This window comes from Pseudopipra pipra, chromosome 7 (assembly GCF_036250125.1).
Source record: "Pseudopipra pipra isolate bDixPip1 chromosome 7, bDixPip1.hap1, whole genome shotgun sequence".
In the NCBI taxonomy this organism is placed as follows: domain Eukaryota; kingdom Metazoa; phylum Chordata; class Aves; order Passeriformes; family Pipridae; genus Pseudopipra; species Pseudopipra pipra.
In genome coordinates this window covers 23,940,750-23,962,217 of record NC_087555.1, presented here as the reverse complement: position 1 = coordinate 23,962,217, position 21,468 = coordinate 23,940,750, and the positions used below count along the sequence as shown (strand labels likewise).

The 21,468-nt window shown below is 41.6% G+C and overlaps 1 protein-coding gene across 2 annotated transcripts in view; it reads right to left on the bottom strand.

The window, feature by feature from the left end:
• Nucleotides 1–243: 243 nt before the first annotated feature.
• USP37 (ubiquitin specific peptidase 37) overlaps nt 244–21,468 on the bottom strand; it is a 35,820-nt gene continuing 14,595 nt past the window's right edge. The window contains exons 13-25 of one of the 2 annotated variants that reach the window (XR_010431988.1): nt 20,989–21,106; nt 19,718–19,797; nt 18,246–18,410; nt 17,331–17,396; nt 15,995–16,145; nt 12,636–12,888; nt 10,503–10,669; nt 8,646–8,706; nt 6,383–6,498; nt 5,043–5,112; nt 4,398–4,536; nt 3,155–3,796; nt 244–2,860 (exon numbers count right to left, since the gene is read on the bottom strand). Coding sequence is in view for 1 of the 2 variants with exons in the window: in XM_064661195.1 (XP_064517265.1) it covers nt 3,709–3,796; nt 4,398–4,536; nt 5,043–5,112; nt 6,383–6,498; nt 8,646–8,706; nt 10,503–10,669; nt 12,636–12,888; nt 15,995–16,145; nt 17,331–17,396; nt 18,246–18,410; nt 19,718–19,797; nt 20,989–21,106 (1,474 nt within the window). In the remaining variant the exon portion in view is untranslated. Of the gene's footprint in view, nt 3,797–4,397; nt 4,537–5,042; nt 5,113–6,382; nt 6,499–8,645; nt 8,707–10,502; nt 10,670–12,635; nt 12,889–15,994; nt 16,146–17,330; nt 17,397–18,245; nt 18,411–19,717; nt 19,798–20,988; nt 21,107–21,468 lie in introns of both variants that reach the window. The other variant, XM_064661195.1, reaches the window with a different exon arrangement.

Below are 21,468 nucleotides of genomic sequence, written 5' to 3'. Positions count from 1 at the left end.
AGGGGAGAAGGGCATCTCCTTCCACTTGGGATCCACAGGGATTCTGAGAGGCACGGGGGTGTGCCCCGCGGGGACACATTTCTGTCAGGGGGCCGGGATTTGAATGTGCCGAGGGGCGTTGAACACACACAGAATGTTCCCAGGCAACTGAGGAAAGTGCCAGTGCCAAACGGGAGGCGGAGGTGAGGTGCCCAGCAAGAGGCAGCAGCCCAGGCAGTGCGGAAATAAGGTCTCAAATCAAGAGAGGGTTAATAAAGAGGTTTTAATTTCACAAAAATCTATCTACACATCATTTAAAAACGGGCAGGGAGAACCCAAGAGCAAAAACTGTAAAGAACAGAGAGGAACAGGTCTGCTAAAACACAGAGAAAAGCGCTGCTCCACATCAACAGTGTTAAGAACCAGAGTGTCGAGGTGCAGGCAGAAGCCGGCAGCAGCCACCCCGGGGCAGGCAAGGCTGGAGTCTGGCAGCAGACCACATGGACAGCAGCTGCCAGGGGTCCCGCACCCCTCTTTTTCTCTTTGGCGGGCAATTAAAGGGATAATTAGCTCCATTAAAAACAAAGCAGATGAGTTATTCCCAGCCCCCCTCCCGAGCACTACGTTCCCCATGTGCCCCGTTCCCCATGTGCCCCGTGCGGGGTGAACTGCAGCAGGAAGCGCTGAGCTGGCAATCAACCCTTCCTTGGATGCAGGACAGGAAGGAAGATGCACGGGCGATGGTTATCTGTGCTGCACTGAGCAGGAGGTGGAAGGCGGTGCCATGGCCACAGGCGTTGGAGAGCCCCGCTCCCTCCTCCTGTCGGTCCGACGCTGCCAATCCAGTCGGGAAACCTCGTCCTTGCCCTGCAAAGGCTCTTTGTGCAGCCCCACTGGCCAGGGCTCCCCAGGGACCTGCACACAAGCTCCAGTTCATTGACACGAAAGCTTTGCACCTCTCGGATTAGGGGAGTAAATCAAGAGCAAATTAGCGCAGTCAGACAATGAGGGGATGAAGGGACAGTGGGATGGGAATCCCTTGAGTTCATGTGCTGAATCACACTTGTACTAAACTAGGCTGATTCAGAAGCAAGTAAATATTTAACTGAGGAAGAGCTTGCACGTGTTCAGGGACTGCAACTGAGCTTCACCTCCCTATACCCCAGGACAGGTATTCTACGTGGAAAGGCCAACCTTATTGAACTTGTTGCAGCAAGTGTGAGCAGTGGGAATGATACAGCTGGTGAGCAGCACATCCCTTGAGGATTACACACTCATCTTCCTCCCCACTGCTCTCGGACAGGGCCAAAGCTGGCTTCTGCAAGGAAGGGGCTCCACGGACAATCTTGTCAGGGTGAAGGTGCAACTGAGTTGCTGTATGCCAAACAAAAAAGCTTAAATGAATTAATAGATGTCTGCAAATTCTTAATGGCTAGAATAACAGGCAAGAACTTTTCATAAAACAAGGAACACTGGTTTCAAGCATCAGCTTTTGCATCTTGATCCAAACAAAACTAGTTTTAATCAAAAGTTACTGCACTGAAAAATCAGGCAATGTTTGCTTTTATTATAAATTAACTGGAGTGCAGTGCCTTGCAAAAACAACCTTGCCAACCAAAAAAGCAGAGCTGACTTCTGATACTACAGGAATACCAGTTATTTACAGCACGAGCAAGGGATGTGCTTGAGGAAAACCGGTTTGCCCTCTGGACGGAGCAGTCCATCACATTCGCAGGGCGATCAGTTCAAAGGACAACTCCCATGTTACCGCCTCTTCCCATCGCCTGGAATTCTACCAAAATTAGTATCAACAATAGAAAAGTATAATGCTTTGTAATAAATTAAGATATACAGCCCCTCGGGCAGCATCTCACGAGATAAATGTTCTGTCATGTCTACAACCAAACATTTGCTCCTAGCTCAGAGACCAGGAAGATGCCACCATGACCTGGGCCCTGGGATCATCACACACGGGGAATGGGAGGGAGGTCAGTCTCTTCACCACACCGGGGTCCCCAGAGTGCTCGAGGAGGGGAGGATACCGACAGCTGTCACTCACTGCTGCCCACACGGGTGGGAAGAGGCCACTGAGGCAGCAGCACTCCCAGCCGGCCCGCTAGGATAAACTCTAGTGTGGAAGTACCCGTGAAAGGTGCCTGCTGTCTCCTAAATCGATGGTTTTGTCTGCTTTGCTTCAGCTGATTTTATTCCTGAGAAACTCCTAACAATAGTTTAAAAAACTCAGAAACTATCTCAACAGCAAAAAAGGTGATTTTTTTTTTTTTCCTTAAAGAAGTCTTTCACCTCTGGAACTCAAGCTGTGGTATCAAAACTAAAGGCAATGACTCTGCTTACAGCAACAACTTCTCTGAAATGAGTAAATACCAGTGAAAGGAAACATCTGCCCCTGCTAAATTAGTGCAAAGGTGCTGAAAAAAAAAATAATGAAGTGGGCTTCTCCCCCCACTGCTGAAACGAACTATAAAAGGAGCATCATGCCTCTAAACCCAATAAAAAGCAACACTTCTTTCTAACCACGTTCCGTTTATGCTGAACAAGGGCCTTCTGAAAGTTTTTACCTGGTTTAGTTTCACAGTTTGAGCGCCCTGCACTCCTCAGAAAGGAGAACAGAGGCATAGCTGCAGTACAAAGCCTCTTACCCTGGAACAACACAGATCAAGGAAAGACCATGGTTCAGTCACAGAGCAATTCAAGTGCCACGCGCTGTGTTGCAGACCCTTTTCCCAGCATCCTCATTTCATGATGATCCAGGCCTGAGCAGGAAGGGCAACACCAGAACGCTCTTTCCCTCCCAGAAGATGCACAGCAGCTGTCACTCACCTCCTGCCACTGTTCTGTCTGCTCCAGGTGTTCAGTGACTCTGGAATCACACCAGAGAAGCATTAAGCAACATAACTCCAGTGAGAAACACAGCACACCCAACGAGAGACCTCGCCTCTCCAAACGGTACTGATGCAACAACCTCATGAAGAAAATGAAATCATATAATAGAACTTGTAAAACAAAAAAAGAAATCACGTATATAATGTCACATCTAAATGAGGATGACAGTGAATGGTGTAAAAAAACAACAGAGCTGCCACCAGGTATCAATACATTCCACAGCACCGACAGTTTGTTTCCTGGAACCGCATGTAAATAGCGGAGCACTTACAAACCCATGAATGTCACAACCCATCAGCTTGAGTGATTCCAAAATGCCTGTTAGCCAGAGGACTGGCAAGAGCCTACTCAGCAATCGGGGCTTCCAGTGAATATTACTAACACAACACACGCCAGGTTACAGAGTCTATTGCTTAAATTGCTCTTGGAGAAAGAAAAAAAAAGCGCCAAGTGATATGTAAATCTTCGCCACTCACGTCTCACAGGTGAATGGGCTTTTAAAGTCAAGTCTCTTTTTGCACTGTTCTTTAAACCAGTTTATGAGCAGCTGTAGTCTTGTGGCTTGATGCAACTCTTTAAGGCTCCATGCTGACAAAATTATTTGAGAAACAATAAAAACTTCACCACAGGAGGATCGCTCTGGATGTCAAGGTTTAAACGTATAGTTCAGGCCCAGGACTTGCACAGGTGGTTCAACAAACTGAGTGTCCCATATTTCTGTCTTTTGTCTCTTGTTTTGGCCCTGAGGTGTTTGTTACTCCTGCGTTGTCTGGCACAAGTTCAGAATCTTCCTTGCTCCTCAGGAGGAACAAGGTGTTTTACTTTTCACAGAGGCTGACGAACTGATCTTCCTACTTCCATGCTAAGTGGCTGTGCATTTTTTTCTGTTTCTAGTAACTCATCGAAGATATCCCTAGAGGAGAAGGAAAGACCAACAGTGAAACTTACTTACAGTAACAAATCGTTACATAAGACAGCCCTGAGGGAACCAGCAACTGGATTTAATTCACAAACTCAAGCATCATGGATCCTGGCAGAGAAGTGCCTTATCTGGTGTCTCCAAGCACCAGTAAAGACAGAAGAGGAGACAACCCCCCCTTCTTCAGTTCTGTGTGCCTTAAAAGATATCATTTCTATTCTACCTACAAACCTCATTTTGGCTGTGTCCTGAGATGACCGTGGCTGCAACACCACAGTTGCTAGGAGCAGGGATGAGGGCATTTAAAAATATCACAACACTTAAGGAAAAAAACCCAAGCTGCATTATGATTCCGGTTGCAATGCATGCATACCTGAGACACTGAATCCTCTTCTTAAAATATGATTTAATGCATTCCTTAAAATCCTATGTATTATTGGCATACAATCTTACACCTCCAAACGCAAACCACTTCAGTTTTGTCATTCTGGATAGTTTTCATCCCAGCAAAGAAGACTAGAGGAGGAAGAAGAGAAGCCTTCTGCCTCATAAACACGAGGTAATTACTAGCACCAAACTTCCCCAGGACACCTACTTGTGCATGTAGAAGAATATGTAGCCACTCCGGTCTCTGTCACACTGAACGGTGGTCTCAAGAGTTCTAGACACTTCCAGGTCATTGTAGGTGAACCAGGACTGCTTCTTGATATCATAGACATCACTGATATAATGACCTTAAAAACAGAGAATCGCAGAATGGTTTGGGTTGGAAGGGACCTCAAAGATCACCCCGTTCCAAACCCCATGCCATGGGCAGGGACCTGGTTGCCCGAAGTCCCATCCAACCTGGCCTTGAACACCTCTAGGGATAGGGCATCCGCAGCTTCTCTGGGCACCTTTCTTTCCATGCTGCAGTTTGACCAGTAAGCCAGTTAGCTACATACCCTGCTCCAGCCATCTATGTCAGATTTAAATGCTAAAAGACCCTTCAGATCCTGGTTCCTCCATCTTTCCCTCAATCAGCTGGTGACAAGCACAAGCAATTCCATAGAGCCCATAAGCTGTATGCTTTCCACAGGCACCATGACACCCTCAACCTGCTCCCCCCCCAGCAAGTCATGACTGTAGATTTGCTTTGCTGCCTGGATTCTTCTCTATAAATAATCCTGTTACGGTAATTCTGTATTACAGATTTTTTAAACTAGATAAGAGATGAAGAATAAAATATGGTATCTTTTACCTGAAGATGATGTGCTTCCAATATGGCTGACAATGCTGATGAGACGATAGGAGTGAGGAAGCTCTCCTGTCTGAATAAAAAAAACCCAAACAGTTAAAGCTTTTAGGCATTCGCTTTACCACGTAGCTCATAGATAAGATGATTTGTACCTGTGATACCAGCTTTGGCTACCGTATTCAAAGCTGCAACCCAATCAAGGATTACAGAAACAGACACCCTGGTTCACACCAAGCAAGGAGTCCTTCCAGAAGTGGGAAAGAGCCTCCCATCTTATTTAATCTTTCAGCAAGCCAATGAACATGCAAACGACCCACTCTGACCTCAGAACAGATGCTGACACGAGCTCTACACTGCATAGTTCTCTAAACAACCATTTCCTGAGCGACTCCCACTGATGTCAGAGTTAATCCACCAAATAAACAAAAAAGCCCAAAAGGAACACCATGCTTACTTCTGAAGTATCAAAGAAATACCCTTGATAATGGTACACAGATTTAACAGCTGATACCAGATATGTAGCCCAAGTTCTCTTGTCCCGCACCTGTAACATCAGTAGACACCCTCTCTGCATGCAGGAAACATGCTCTGTCTATTCACTGGCTTTTGACAATTTATTTTTTTAATCCTCTCTGACCAGGAAACATTACTGATACTATTTGCTGACAATACTCTTAAAACATAACTCTTAGTTTAAGGGTAAGAAACTTGAAAAAGCATTGCAAGAAAATTAAAACTGCTCAAAGAAACTCCAATTATTTGAACCTCTCCCCCTCAACACAGTACTCTTTCCACTGAGGCAAGCAGGTAACTTCCACAGTGCTGCTGTGTGGAGCCTGAGTGTGCCAGTGGCCAGCAACACAGCCCAGGTTACACTCAGGTGTCCCTAATGGCAATAAGATCTTGCCATAACCTCTCAGTTTTGGTGGTTCACCATCTAGAAGCCCATGGTGCTATGACTAAACTACCATGCTGACTGCAGCCCTCTCCTCTTTCTCTCTGTAAGTAAAAATTTCATAGGACCATTGCTTTATGTGCACTGAAACGTTTCTGGTATAAAATTCAACATTAACCACATCTCAGAAAAACTCTGAAGGTCCCTGCAGCTATTTTTTATGTTCTGGTTTTTGATTTGTTTTGAGGTTTTGTTTTGGGGTTTTTTTTGTAATTAAAATAACACAATAAGCCAGACTCCTATGGATAGAAATTTTTTATGTTTTCGCTTTTGAACATAAAAGACCTTTCTAATCTCTACACCTGCTCTGTAAAACTACCTCCAACACTAAACCGATGGTAAAGAAGGGACATATTCCTCAGTTGGCTTTTGAAACCATAGATCACACCTCAGCATTTCTTTTCAGCTCTTCTGCTTCAGCTTCTGAATATTCCATGTCAAGAACATCCTCATTTCCAGAGTCTTCATCAGAACCAACGCTGTCCAGGAGAGAGCTGTTAAACTCTGGATAGCATGGAAACAATGATACTGTGTGAGATGCTGTGGAATTCCAACAGGTTCAGAATTCACAACATGTTCAGATATATCTACCACATAAATAAGCACAGTAAAATTTCGAGCCTCCTTTCCAAGGAAAGCAAGAGCTACTGGAATTTCCAAATAAAAACTCTCTCTCTCTCTCCCTTTCCCAACTTGTCAGAGCAACAGTTAAGTATCTTGGAATTAATTTTAGCATCATCTCACTCATACTTTTCCAAAAGGGCACTATGGCAATGACAGCTGGGTGACAAAAGAGCATTTAAACACCCAGTTGGCTCCAGAGCACCAGCAGCCTGCAGCCAGGAACAACAGTAAGAGAAGTACAGCCGGTCTGGTCAGTGAACTGCAAGTTTCTGCAATGAGAAGCTATGAATTACAGTTTTAACTATAAGTTGCATTAACAAAGTGCATTTTTGAATTAAAACTGGCATCAAAATGCTACTGCTGGCAGCAGGCATCTTTTCATTGTTTTCAGTGGTAAGAAGGCTGCTCACCACAGGAACTTCCAGTTTGCTTGGCTGAGCAAAATGCAGGCAGCTTTCTGTAAAGAGCCGGAAGGCACCACTGCTCCCTGTACACGCTGTTCCAAACTTCCTGGGGTTCTGCAGCTACCCGACTAATTTAAGATTTTGTACAGTACTCATTAGGAGAAGTAGCTATGCTTTCACCAGTTAAATTAAAGCTATGGAGTCCTGGGTGGATGAGAAGTTGAGATTAACAGGACACTGTCCGGGAATTTTTTCTGGTTTGTTTTGAAGACACTGTAACGCCAGCTATGATGGACATGTTTTGCCAAAGAGATTCTCATACTGCTTATCCTGTTAAGTCATCAGACACTGGATTAGTATAATCTTCTCAGGAAGTTTATAGATGACTCCCTTCAACTGAGAATCCTTTACTGCTGCTTTCCATGCTTATTTGGGCTGTAAGCTAGACTACAGCCAAGAACACAACCACTTAGGTAGGTCTCTGCATGAAGCACTTGCCATGGAAATTGCTAAATGCCACTTCACCAATGGTCCCAGGATGATTAGTGGTTCTTTGGTTACAGCATCACTGGGATCCTTCATAAGACAAATGCTACCAGCTCTATGTTCAAGATTATGATCATCTCCATGAACTGGCTGATGCCTTACAAATGAGACAGTAGCAAGGCAATGCTCTTGTTTAAGCCAAGCAACTGCTAATCAAGAGGATAAAGGATTTATAGCCTTGAATTCTTCCTCAGTGTGAATCAAGGAAGACCTGAGAGGGACTGGGCACTCAGTCTGCCAGAGCTCATACTAGGGGATGCTTCAATTAGCATTCAACTTACTTCTCTTCAGAAGCCAACATGGGTTCATCCAGTAACAATTGAGGGCCTTTAAAAGTGCCTGAGCAACTACAAGTTCTTTAATGTAACACTTCACTACCTCTCCCTCTCCCTCTTTGCAGCAGGAATTTTCTCTCAGTTATGCTTTGCTCTGCCAGATTGTATGAAATCACTTGCATGCCAGCCTCATACAAATGTTAAACAGTGCCTGAGGCCTACCACGCTGTCTGGATTTGGAGAAGACAGATGTGTTTTGTGTTTCTTTTTTCACTCCCAACAGCTATACCTTGCAGTGAGGTCTGTCTGCTCCCCATCCTCTATCAGACACAATATAGCACTGATTCATTTGCCCAGGTAAGGCCAGTGCATTCGTTAATCAGCACTGAAATAACAATGCAAGTAAGTAATAATCCTTATGTTCTGACTAGAGTCATTACCATGCTGGCTTTTGCAGAGAATACAAAATTTCAAGACCCATTATGCTTTCTCTAGATTAATATTATGTGTTAACCACTTATTATATATGGTTTATATGATATATTACACATCACTCTATATAACTCTATACCTAACTAAAAACTCAAGAGACTGAAATAAGCAATTATTCAGATAAAGTTTTTCCTGGCATTTGCTTTCACAACCAAGAAAAGCTGACCGTGAACAAAGCCAAACACAACAAAGCACACACCAAAAGAATATGAATCCCAGCTGTCTTACTGACGCTCAGGAGCTGCACTCGTAAGCACAGATCAATTTTCCCTCAAAAGCAACATACTGGAAGAAGTTAAATAAGTTTCACCTTGTAGACTTAATTCCGTGGCTCGTTTGAGGTCATCATCCTCTTTCTGTTCTCGTGCCTCCTAATGGGAAGAGAACAAAACTTAGCTCATTGAGACATTTCACTATTTAAAATTCTTGTAGTGCTCTTTTTCCATTGAAACTGTGCTGCTCTGGTTTCTACAACAAACTTGACATTGTAAATTAAAGGTTCTGTGTGAAGGAATGTTTGCAACCAGCGAGAGTCCAATGTTCCCGTGCAACAGAACCTGGGACAAACCTTCATTAAGGCTTGTCAAAGATCCTGAAGTTTGGTATGCAGCAGAGCAAGTCTCTAGTAACACCAAATGCTTTCTCTGGATCATTAATTTGAAAAGCATCTGAATGAATTTGCAACCCTTTGCTAAGGAAAGCTGTCACTTACACACAAAGCTCCTCACACTTCGGCAAAATTTAGACTTCTGCCCAAAGCCAGCTGAGGACAGAGTCATTAAATCCCAACAGATTTTATTATTTGTAAGCCATTTGAAAGTAGAGCTAGTGGTTCTATGTAACAGGTGTATTCACAAAGACAGGATGCAAAAAGACAACACTAAACAACCAGGTATTAAGAATATTACCATGACCAAGTAGCAAAGAAACCTCAAGTCAACAAACACTTCTAATGTTTGAATAATATCATGCCCCTGTTCCTCCCATCACTCTTGAAAAGCCCAGAGCTATAGCAAGCCAGTCAATAATATTTAATGAGCTGGTTTCTTAATTCAGGATTTGAATGCTTTCAGCACACCTGAATGCAGTACCCCAACTATGTATTTCAAATCAAGACAACCACAGCTACCACATTTCCATGCCCAAGTCATTAGAATAGCAGATTTTTGCTTCAGAACTGTAGCAGAAACAGACTCAAAGGGCAGTTTTACATTATTAGCATGAGGCCTTTTATCTCACTATTTCTAAAGCGTTTGGGAATCTTTGTTAAACTACTCAGCATCGCTGAATCAAAGCTACATCTGGCATGGAACATACCAACCAGCACCTCATAATGAGTAATGGGAGAGAAAAATCCAAGAGCCATGGAAACATCAGATCTCATAAGGAAAACCATGACAGCTTTGGTATTAATAGAGAGCAGACAAGGGCACCTATTTAAAGAAAGACCTGGCTAAGTGCTTGATTCATTCCCAGTGGCTTGGTTAAATTTGTAGAAATCAGTTACAGGTCTCGAAACTCAAGTGGAATACACATGGTTAGCACATAACCCGAGCTCCCCATTCTTTCTAAGTCTAATTTAAAGGACTTGTTTTAGACTAAATTATTTGTGATCCTTTCTCCAATTTACTAAGAGGGAAGGATCACATAAATGCTCAGTTCCTATACTGTTCACTAAGCCCCCAAAACAAGGCCATTATAGACACATCTTTAACCTGACCTAACATGGCCGTTCTTAGCCTTGGCTTTGAAACCTCCCTCTTTCCCCAAGTCTTGACACAACATGCTGCAAGAAACAACTTCCAGGGAAGCTAAAGGTGGGCTGGATCCTTGGTGACAGAGTAAGAGTTCAGTTCTGTTTATCATTGTTTCTAATATAATATGACAAGACAGTGTATAAAAGTGCATGGAAAGCTTTGAGAAATCTGTGGGTCTGTAATGTGATACACAGTTTTCAAAGCTCTTACAAAATGTGCCCAGATGTATCCAGTGTCATCACTCTACTGACACTGGAGCTAGAAGAAACCCAAACTTTTCCCCCATCTGATTATCTCAAAAAAGCAGCAGAATGCCCTTGCAGTTACTGCCTGAACACAGGCTTTTACTTTAGCTGTCAGGTTTCCAGCATTGAGGAAGGTAACTCAAGGAAGGAAATTTTATTTCTTACTTGCTCTTGAAGGCTTTGAGCCAGTGCCTGCTGAAGTTCTTGTTCTTCCCTCTCTCTCTCCATATCATAGTGCTGCAGCCAGTCAACCTCCCCCTGGGAGCCTTCTGGAGTTTTGTTTTCCTTATTCTCATCAAAATCTTTAGTTATCTCTGTGAAATTGGCAGGACCTGAGGAATCAGAAGGTACAGTTATGCTTTCCTGGGTCTTCTGTTTGTAACCAGCTAATTCCTCCTTAAATCACCACAATCCTTGCAGCACAGTGACATCTATTGACAGGGAGAGCTCACCAGCCATAAAAAACCCCACACAAGAGTCAAATAGAAAAAGCTCCAAAGCACAGTCTTATAACCATTTTAACTGGCACACAATGAACCATTTCATTAATCCCTGTACCTGTTCTCCTTTTAGCCTTTTATGTTCACTCAGAAACAGCAAGCTGAACTGAAGTAAGAAACCACACACCACTAGGTTTCTGCAGCCAAGAAGCTGACAATTGAATTTCTCTATAAGAAACCCTGGATTATAAAAATTTGCATTGCATATTATACCTTGGAGTACCACAGATGAAGCCACAACTAAAGCCAAATCATAGGCAAGATGGAGGAAAGCACAAACCTCAAGCACTGCTTAAATCTAGCACCTTTTCCTTCAGGTAGGAGACTCAATCTTGTGAACACTATGTACAGCTTTCAAGGTGCATGAAGATTATAATTTTTCAGTTCACTTTTAGAGTGAACACTTTGGTAGAAGTGCTTTACAAAACCTGTGGAATGAACATTCATTCAACCACTGCATACACCTCCTGCAGGTGCAGGACACTTTGATTCTCCCACTTGCTTACAACTGGATTAAGTGTCAGGACCTGCTTCAACTGCTACCATAAAGCAGCATGTGAAACTTCATAGTTTTGCCCTATGCAGACTTCAGTATCTGCTGATTAGTTATTAACAAGGATAATACGTGGCAGGTCTCAGTATCTGTGAACCCTTAAACACAAGACCACCAGAACCATAATCCATCAGTCTAATCCTCTTAAGATGGAAAACAAAACATGACCTTTGAAAACTTCCAATGTATGAAGAAATACAGAACTTCTATTAAACACATAGTTTTTGCTTAAGTGCCACAAATGAGCCTTCAAATAATTACACTGTACTTTCCAAAGAAAACATTGAGAGAGATACCTTTACATGGCCACGCTCTATCACAGCTCTCTCACGTCACCATAAGTATTAGTGTACATAAAGGAGGGCACAAACCAGGTTGAGCACAGACTTAGTTTTCTTACACACTGCCTTCCAACATCAAGGCTGTCAAGAGTTGTCCATTGAAACAAATGTAATTTTTGGTAATACTGGGGTATTTTGTTGTTAATATTTAACCTCCTGGCTCTTAGATGACAAGAGCATATTGTTGGTCTGTTTTTCCACACTAGCAGAATTTAAAATCTGACTGAAAGCATGTAGCACACAACAAATGATAAAACACTCATTTTTCCTTCAGTTAGCTAAAGAAAGACTCAATTTCCCCACACTGGTATCACACAGGCTCCTCCCTGTACTTAATGGTGTCTCTGGGTCAGAGGCCATAATTCACTTGTTGAATCTCTTACACTTAAGAGTCTACTCTCACGTAAACAAGTAATTTTAGAAAAAATTACAGATATAGTTAAATACATTAGTAACTAGTGACAAAATAACTGCATTTGTGCAGCCCCCACACGCTCTTGCACACTCCCCATGTGAACACTGCTGCCGTGCTGCCCAGGCTGCAACAGCTACAGAAATGAAAATATTTTCTGATTATGGAAGGATTCATTTCTAGGACACGGCCAAATCCTAGTACACTGAAGTCTGGCACAGGAATCTGTAGAGGTATGTGCTAATCAATAGAGAAAAAATGGAAATTAACCCCGAATCAGAGAGGTGACAGATATACAAGAAAATACATTTTCACAGTTCAATGAATTAAATGCTTTATACACATGGAAGCTGTAAGAAAACTCCGAGGAAGTCAGAGAGTTTCAGCAGTGCACTTGCATCCAGTTTCTGCCACCAGACATTACTAACCTGATGCTATCAGTAACCTGCTTTAGCCGGCTATAGTCCAATTAAGATGGTTACTTTGTCTTACCTGAGTCTAACGCTGTTCTGGGCTTCTCTATCTCCATAGATTCCAGGTTTTCCGGCGATTCTTGAATTTCATCATCTCCAAAACCAGTGTCTGGGCTGCTTGTGGGCTTATCTTCATCATGACTCAGAGACAGAGAAGCTTCCCTTTTGCTAATCTCTAAGACAGCTGCTAGCAGCTCATCTTCACTCATCCCATCAAAACCAGCATTACCCAGCTCAGGTTTATCACCCTCCATTTTACTTCTTTTTGAACCCTAGAGATGAATGGAGTTATGATTAAGTGCTTGAATAAACAGGTATATAACATCAGCTTTACATTTCTGTGGATTTTTTTTTTTTAATTTTATTAACCCCAGGGAGCAAGAGCTTGGCTCTGTCAACATTCAACAGATAGTTATACGAGACTCACTGGAGAGACAACCTTTGTAGCTACACTCACTCCAAGGAATAATATTTAAATATAAACTACAACCAGTTTTTACAGGCCCTGTGGATTAACATACACAAGATAACTCTTCCCTTCTCCAAACTGCATTTGGATGGATCTCAGAATTTTGTTAAAATGAACAAAAATAATTTTTTACTGCATTTTAGTTAAATACAGCAAGCTTTTATAGAGCAAACCATTTGTATTAAAACTGCCTTATCAAACAAGATTAGCAAATGAATTAGCCAACTAAACTTCTTGTTCTAGACATGATGCCCTCCAAGAATTAGAAGTGACAAATTCAAACCTCTCTCCTCACACCTATTCATTCCCTCAATAAGGAAAGCAGAGTACCTGCTATTTAAGCTTTCTGATTTCTCTCTCTGCACCTGTAGGCTACCAACATCAAAACAGGTTTAGCTCTTCAGCAAACCCTAGTTCCTGGCTTTCTGCCAACAACTACCACTAATTCAGTGGTCAGACTTTAAAGACTTGGCAGCATCTGTGCATTATTTGAATATAACTTTTCTACTAGACGTTATTTGCATAGATTTAAAATAGATAAGGCTTTAAGACGGGCTGCTTTAAATAAGCATTTTTAAGAAGTCCTTCAAATACTACTACATCTGCAGAGGCAGAGATCACAGGAATTTCAGCTCTGCCCTGTTTAGCTAGATAACTGCTATTTGCCCCTACAACCCACAGCTGTATATAGATGCTATTCCAGCCGTTCTCCCACATGCCAGGGGTGTTTTGCAAGCAGTGCCTGGCAGGGGATGTCCTGGCCACACAAAGTGACTGCCAAGCCCTTAATGCTTTCCTCATCCACATCTGCTGTGAGAATCACATCAAGGAAAATGGTGCAGCAGCAGTAATGCCACTTCCAAGGACCAGGACCAGGTCCTCCAGGACAACACTGAGAAGGTCCGAGAATGGTAACAGATGGTTGGTCATGCCTGTGGTTGAGAAGTGGCCAACGTGCACGGCCACAGGATAACATCATTTATGTGGAATCATCACCACCACTGCCTCCTTCCCACAACAGGCTGTAAAGCCTGTAGTTAATCTGTTATTCAAATTAATAGGCTTTATTCCCACAATTTCTGCACTCACAGGGCTTGTGCAATAGAGACTACCCACTGTTCCTCACAAACAGAACTCAAGGAATAATAAATTAGGACAGTTTGAAACACCTTTTCTATACATAAGAGGGACTTCAAAGACAAGCTCATTTCCTTCCCCCAGCCACAGCCAGGTACAGATGTGCCATACAGGACAGCAGTTGCCTACCCTGTTCCTGAGACCTTCAGAAAGGGTTTTCTGCTTTTTCCCAAAGCAATCCATTCCATTCCTACACATCCTGAGCATCAGAAAGTGTTCCCTAATATTTAATCTAAAAATTACTTTCTGCTGCTTAGTCTATTACTTCTTGTTCTATCCAACATGGGCATGGAAAACAGCTCAAGTGTTTCTATTAGCTTAGGTTTCTCCTTAAACTAGGGACCAAACTAAAGACCATTTGCCTGTACTTTCTCCTAAAACCTTCCTTTCTAGACCTTTGACCATTCATGCTCCCTTCCTCTGGCCCCTCTCCAATTAATCTGTAACTCTTTTCAGTCCAGAAACCAAAGATGGATTCAGAACTCCAGCTAAAGCTCAAAGCTGAGGAAAAACAAGAGTTACTTTACACAACATGCGGGCTATGGCTTTGTCTAGATATTTTTGCTTTCAACCTGCCTGACTTTGTGTCCTTTCATGCCCCTTCTGAAGGTCCACTGCCTTCCCAGCTATTCCCATCCCACATTTACAGTTGGTTAATCCTGCTAGGATTAGCACCTTTAGCCTGTTCCTACCGAACAACCCCTCCTATTTTTATACAGTTTCTCAGATTTGTCAAGATCATTCTTACCTGTAGCTCTGAGCTTCATCAAGCTAACAGCCCTTCCCAGCTCTTGATCTACTGAAAATTTAATACTCAGTATCTATTTTATCATTTATTAAATACTGTATCAGGACCCTCCCTTGGTTTGATCTTCCCATCAGATCAGAAACTGTAGATATCTTCCTCTTGTTACTTAATGCTATTCATCCAGTTTTACATCTGTCCTTTAATGTCATAATCAAGACCACAAGTCTCTGCTTGATTAAAATAACCCTATGAACATTGCCAAAAACTTTAGAGAAGCAGAGATGCCAGACACTTGTCCTAAGCATTAGGCCTGCAACAGTCTTAACAGAAGAAAGTGGTACTGCAAGATAATCCTCTAAGCTGCTTCTTTTCCCTTCTGGATCATCATTCCTTCCCACAGAACTCATCAACCTGCTAATACACTGCCCTGACAGAAGCAAAAAAAACCACCACTTGGCAACATGAACACTAGTCACAAGGAAGAGCTCAAAGGCAATTTGAAGTTAACTGTGCCATTACACCAATAAGCTTGGTCTCTTCACACTTCTGTGGGTCCGCCTCCAAAGGCTGTTAGCTTCAGATTCTAAAAGCATTTAAAAAGCCACACTTGAGAGGGGACACAGATTGGATGTGCACAAAATTCTCTCAACTGAGTATTTTGCTTAGCCCAACTTGTACTGGATCTAATTTAATCAAGGGCTTTACTGCATAATTTTATTATTGACAGCACATTATTAGTGAAAGTTGCCCAAAGGACTGACCAAACTGCTAAGCAGCTGGTACACATAACCTGAAAACTCAAATGCATTTGCAATGCAATTACCTCTGTTCCCCGTGGGAACCCAAATCAACTGTACAGAGAGGTCAATTAGCAAAGCACTCCCTTCCAGCACTGCGGTGCTAATTAGGAGAAAAAACCCTTATCTGACATCAATTTCACTCACAGTTTATGCTAAAAAACATAGACCAGACATGAGTACATACAGGATCTAGTACATGAAAGTTTGTGGGGTTTTTCCCTTACCTTTTCTGGCTCTTCTTGCAGCTGTTGCTGATCTCTACTCTGTATGTTACACAACCTTTGGCTATGGGCAACAGAGCGTTTCAATGGCTCATCATCGCTGTCAGAATCTACATAGAGTGTTGCAGAGCTCTTTGACTTGAAAGTGTATTTTCTGTAAATTAAAAACATGGCTATAAAACTCCACAGCATTGTAGCATCGTACAAATGTGTTTCAAAGTAACCATTAAAGTAGTACTTTCACACTGTACAATTTATGGAACAAACTGCAACAATTGATAGTGACAATGTATTAACATAGAAGGCAGGGTTTTCATTTTGCTAGGTTAACCCACATATCTACTTTAAGCCTGCAATAGCAGCTTAGAACATTAAAAGTTACTAAGTGTGTGGCTCTTGCTTTTAAGGCCAAAGATTCTGCACTTTCATTACCTCGCAATCCCAGACAGTACTCATTTGAGTCAAGATCACAGTAACACCTAGAATTTGGCATAAACCATTGGACTTCTCAAGTTTACTAACTTGGACAAAGGACTTCCCACATCACTACCAGGATATAAAAAGTGCAAATCTGCACAAGTTTTTGAGTTTTCCTGTTTGCTTTTTCATTAAGATAAATTCTTATTCTTCAGAACAGAAAACAGGAGAGTCTGGGGAAGTCACGATTTCTGCTTGATTAGTAAGTCTGGTCTTTAAGTACTCCACAATCAAAAACCATCCAGTGTGATATCACATTTTCACTGTATTAGAAACTGGCCTTTCAAAACTGCCTATAAAACCCTATGCCCTCTCATCTTTGCAAATAAACTTAAGAAACTAACCACCTGTTCCCAACACACACATTTTGGCTCCATAGAGACAGAACAGAGAAAAGAGGTAGACTGCAGAATTTAAAACTATTTTCCTTCTTATATATGTGGCTTGCAAATACAAGCATAAGCTAGTTTAAGATAACTCACACTGGCAAATTATCTATACAAACTACATCCAGCTGTCATTCTGATGCTCAGCCTTCTGCCTGAAAAAATCATCTTTGCTTACCTACAAGTCCCCAAAGGTTCTCAAAGGAAGTGCTAAGGTGATCATGTCAACTAGGCAAATTGTACCACTGATGTTAATTTCACCTAGCATGTAACACCAATAAAACTCAGATATGAAAAAAGACAGTAGCTGAAATAATTTACTACAATATTAAAAAAAAAACAAAAAGAAAAAAGAAAAGAAAACAAATACAAATGGGGGAACTATTAAAAAAAAAAAAGAACTAGAAAAGTTTAAAATGCCTTAGAAATTACACCATGAAACCCCGGGCCATGGACATTTCAGAGCTATAACTCACCTACAAGGTGTGGAAGTGCTTACAGTACAGGAATTCACCATTTGGGAGGCTTTCAATGGACGGGAACTATTAAAAAAAGCAAAGTACTTATTGCAGCAGTTAAAGTCTTTAAAAAATAAATGTTTACTTGTCTGCTATGCATGCAAATTCATGACCAAAGAAACAAGCAAAATACCATTATGTACTTGCTAATTGCATAATTTACAGTAATAATTTCATCATGCTATAAATAAACAACAGTTGTTCAAAACCATATATAATCCTTTAAACTTGATTCACTTCTTAGCAATGCACCCTTAGGGACAAGCTCACAAATTAAAGGCTCTGGGCTCCCATGTCAAGACAACTCATTCCTTATTTTTTATTCCCACCAACACTTGAGTTCCTGCTCCCAAACCACAGTCTCCTGCTGCTGTCTGGATCAGCCAGTTTTCTGGCATATCCCATGTCTTTGTTTCTCCTCCCTTACCTAGATTCTTCTAAATAAACTTCCTGCTCCATTTAATCCTTTTATCGGCTCCTCAAAGTCCATCAGTATCACTACACACCTATCCAACAGCTGGTAGCCAATGCAGAAATATTTTCTAATCTTCCCCCTCAAACCAGGGCTGTTTCTCTCCAGCCTAGTTACCCTTCCACTCCCTGATCAATCACAATGGTTGCAACGACTGAAAAAACTCTGAAATATTGGAAAGCTATTTCAAACCTATTCTCAAGTATTTCTGTTGTGGTCAGCTTTTATGTTTCCTTTCTGCACACGTTCTCATGATGGCATCATTACAAACTAGCAGCACACACCTGAAACTGCGTAATTTTAATGTTTCCTTGCCCAGACATCTGGTGGAGGAGATCTGACAACTACCTACCTTGCGGCATACGTGGTTAACATGGCATGCACCAAAGCTGTACACTTACATGGCAGAATGGACGCTCCATCCCAGCGTCAGTGGCAGCCTGGTGCTTTCCGTACAGTGGGAAAGCAGGGTTAAGTATCTTGGAATAACCACCTGCTGCCCAACTTTATGATTGAGAGACAATGCTACATTGAAGCTGTATCGTTTCAGATGAAGAATCAGGACCCTGAGAGAGATGAGCGAAGGACAAATGTTAATTTCAAGAAAAAAGTCAGAGAAAATCTATTTAAAATCCAAGTAACTCTGTTCACCAAATGCATTCACCTGACTAAACCAGATTATTACTTTGGGGTGGTAGGCAAACACTATCCATCTCTTATCTGGCAAGACACAGGTAATTCTGTTCCTGTCCATCACTCAACTTTGTGCAAGTTGCAGACCATGGACTCTGACAACTCAAGAGGCTTCCTGCTTTGATGTGCATCACCTGGCTCAAGGAGAAACAAGCAGCTCTTACCAAACGCATTTCTGCTACACAGTGAGAGGTAGGAAACAACTGAAATTTTATCATTATAGGCAAGAATGCTAGTAAATCATTCCCAGAAATTCAAGTCTGTGATGGAGAGATCACACAGCTGCCCAAAACTGAGGAGGAACTGTGCCCAGTGCATGACGTGTACTTGGTTTATCTGTCATGACACTTTCTCTTTGAAAGAACTTTTGATCACAACAGTATAAGGAATCTGAAAAGGCTTCTTTACACTGAATCTTCTTCCTTATGCTGCACTTTGTACTGTCTACTTAAATCATGCAGATATATTATCACTTGTGTTGTACTAACATTCAAAAACTTTCACAAGGTTTTAGCAGTGCTTGAATACCCCACATAAGCAAAACACGAGATAAATACCAAGTTACTGCTTTCAGTATACCTGGGACAAGGACATAGGTCTGATAAAATAATCCAAGACTCTTTTAACTTTACATGCCACGAGGTTTACACCCCTATCTCCAAGCACTTCCACCCTAAATCATGAACTAAACCCAACCTAGAGGTGAAAAACTACTGAGCATCCCACTAATCCTTGAAATGCCATGCTTACTGGGAGAGAAAAGCACAGGAAAAATTAACTGATCAAAGCTAAACCCTCTACATACTGTCTGGCACTAATGCCTCCAACTCAAGTCCTGTCCATCAGGTCAGCTGAGCACAAAATATTAAAATTCCAGAATATATTTACTGTTTCTACTTCGTTCATGTCCCAGAAACCCCAAGAAAGGGGGAAAGGGAAAACTCAATTCTCCTTATGTATGGACAGGGAGGAAGAAAAAAGTATTGCAGAAGGTTCCCAAGAGAGATTCTTTAGAGGAAAACTGAAGAACAGGATGAAGGTGCACTTGCAGACAGTAGTCTTTCCCACAGGCTGACCACTGCACATGCATTTCCCATGAGCTTTACTCTTTGAGAGACTTCTGCTAGCACTTTTGTAACATATCCTTCCAGCAAGGAGAGGAATGGGTGTAAACATTTACCTGGGAAGCCTGTTGAACTTGTGTGTGACAACAGCAGACTTTCCATTGCACTTCTCACAGGAATACTCAATCTCCTCAGCCTGTTGAAGGGAGCAGAGAAATCATTACTGGAACAAAACACATATTAAACAGATCTGGGCCGAAAGCACATCGCTTTTGGCTGTCATACAAACTCTTCAAAACAGCACTAATACTTAAAATTATAATCACCTTCAACGTGACCTAATAAGAGGGCATCTAGTAAGAGGACAGGTAGCAGGGTCTAAAATTTGACAATATATCCACTAATACAGGTGGAATTTTTCCTGTAAGTCTATTATAGACCAGTGAATAAGCCATTTGTTAAGACAAATTAATTCCAAAGGGAGTGGTCAACCTTGTGAGGTTTACAGTTTTCTCTCCCTTACACAGAATTTGGTGGTTTTTTCCCCCCTAATAACCTGTGGTGGAGAATGGTGCCAGGAAATTTTCTCCCTCTTGTTCAAAACTTCTGCTTTGTTCCTCAAAAGCTATCCTCACCTAAACTCATCAATGATGTGTTGCATGAGAGTAGCGTTTTGAACAGACATCAAAAGGGGAAGCATCACTTTCCTGAAATTACATGACTTGGCCATCAAACATTTCTACAGCTCTTTGCCTTACATGAGGCCAAATGACATCACTACAGTTTTAAGAATTTTTTTAAATCGTCAGATCTCCATCAACTTTTAAAAGAATTACCCGGTCAATTATTCTATCTGTTGAAAACACTATCTACATACAGAGAAAAAACACAAGTTTGTCTTGAGATATTACAAAATACAACACTAATTCACAGACATAAGGCTCATTTTTAGCTTTCAGGAACATCACCTTGAAGCTCTACTTACAAAACAAGCATCCAAATATTACAGCTACTTCTTTTTTTAATTATTGTATCTGCATGACCTTTTTCCTCCACGCTCATTAAGGCCAGTACCCAAGCTGTTGAAGCATCCTAGCCCAGGAGAGAAGTAGCAATTCCTGAGTGATTATCTCAATCTGACAGCCTTTATATTTGTTTATACATCAACCCTTTCACCACAAAATGGAGAAGTTTACCTATTTCACATCAGTATTGTAAGGATCAGTTAATTTCTGCACAGCATTTTACAATAAAAACTCCTCCTTGCTATTAATGGACAAACCTCAAAAAAGTGCAAAGTTCAGCTGTACAACCAAAATTTACATATAGGACATAACCTACACATAACTCCACAATGAATAAAAAAACACCTCCTCAAACTACATACCCGAAAAAAGAGGTCAAGAGAATCCTGGATCGATCGGGAAGGAAGCAATTTCTTTCTTCGAGGAAGGTCAATGGAGAGATCATTAAACTGTTCTCGTTTAGTGACCGTTTCACCACACCTAAAAAAGAAACATGCTTATGCAAGTCTGAAAACTTAAGGACAACTTACATGTTTTAGGCTCAAGTAACTTCCCAGTAAATATATGCCTCTTGATCATCTTAATTTTACTCATCAAAATGGAACTGTTTCATGCTTATGACAAAGTTGGATCGTGGAATTTCTTTTTGATGCTTTAGAAGTTGAAACATTTGTGTAAAGATAAGAACAATACCCCTCAGATTGCTTTGGAGAGGCAACTGATCAGGTATACTCAAAGTGACTGCTTTGTAGCCGAACATCTCTTCTTCATTCACCATTGTTAAGAGAAAGGTGAGACCAGCCCAGCAGAAGGGCAAGCCTAGAAATGCTTTCAAACTTTCA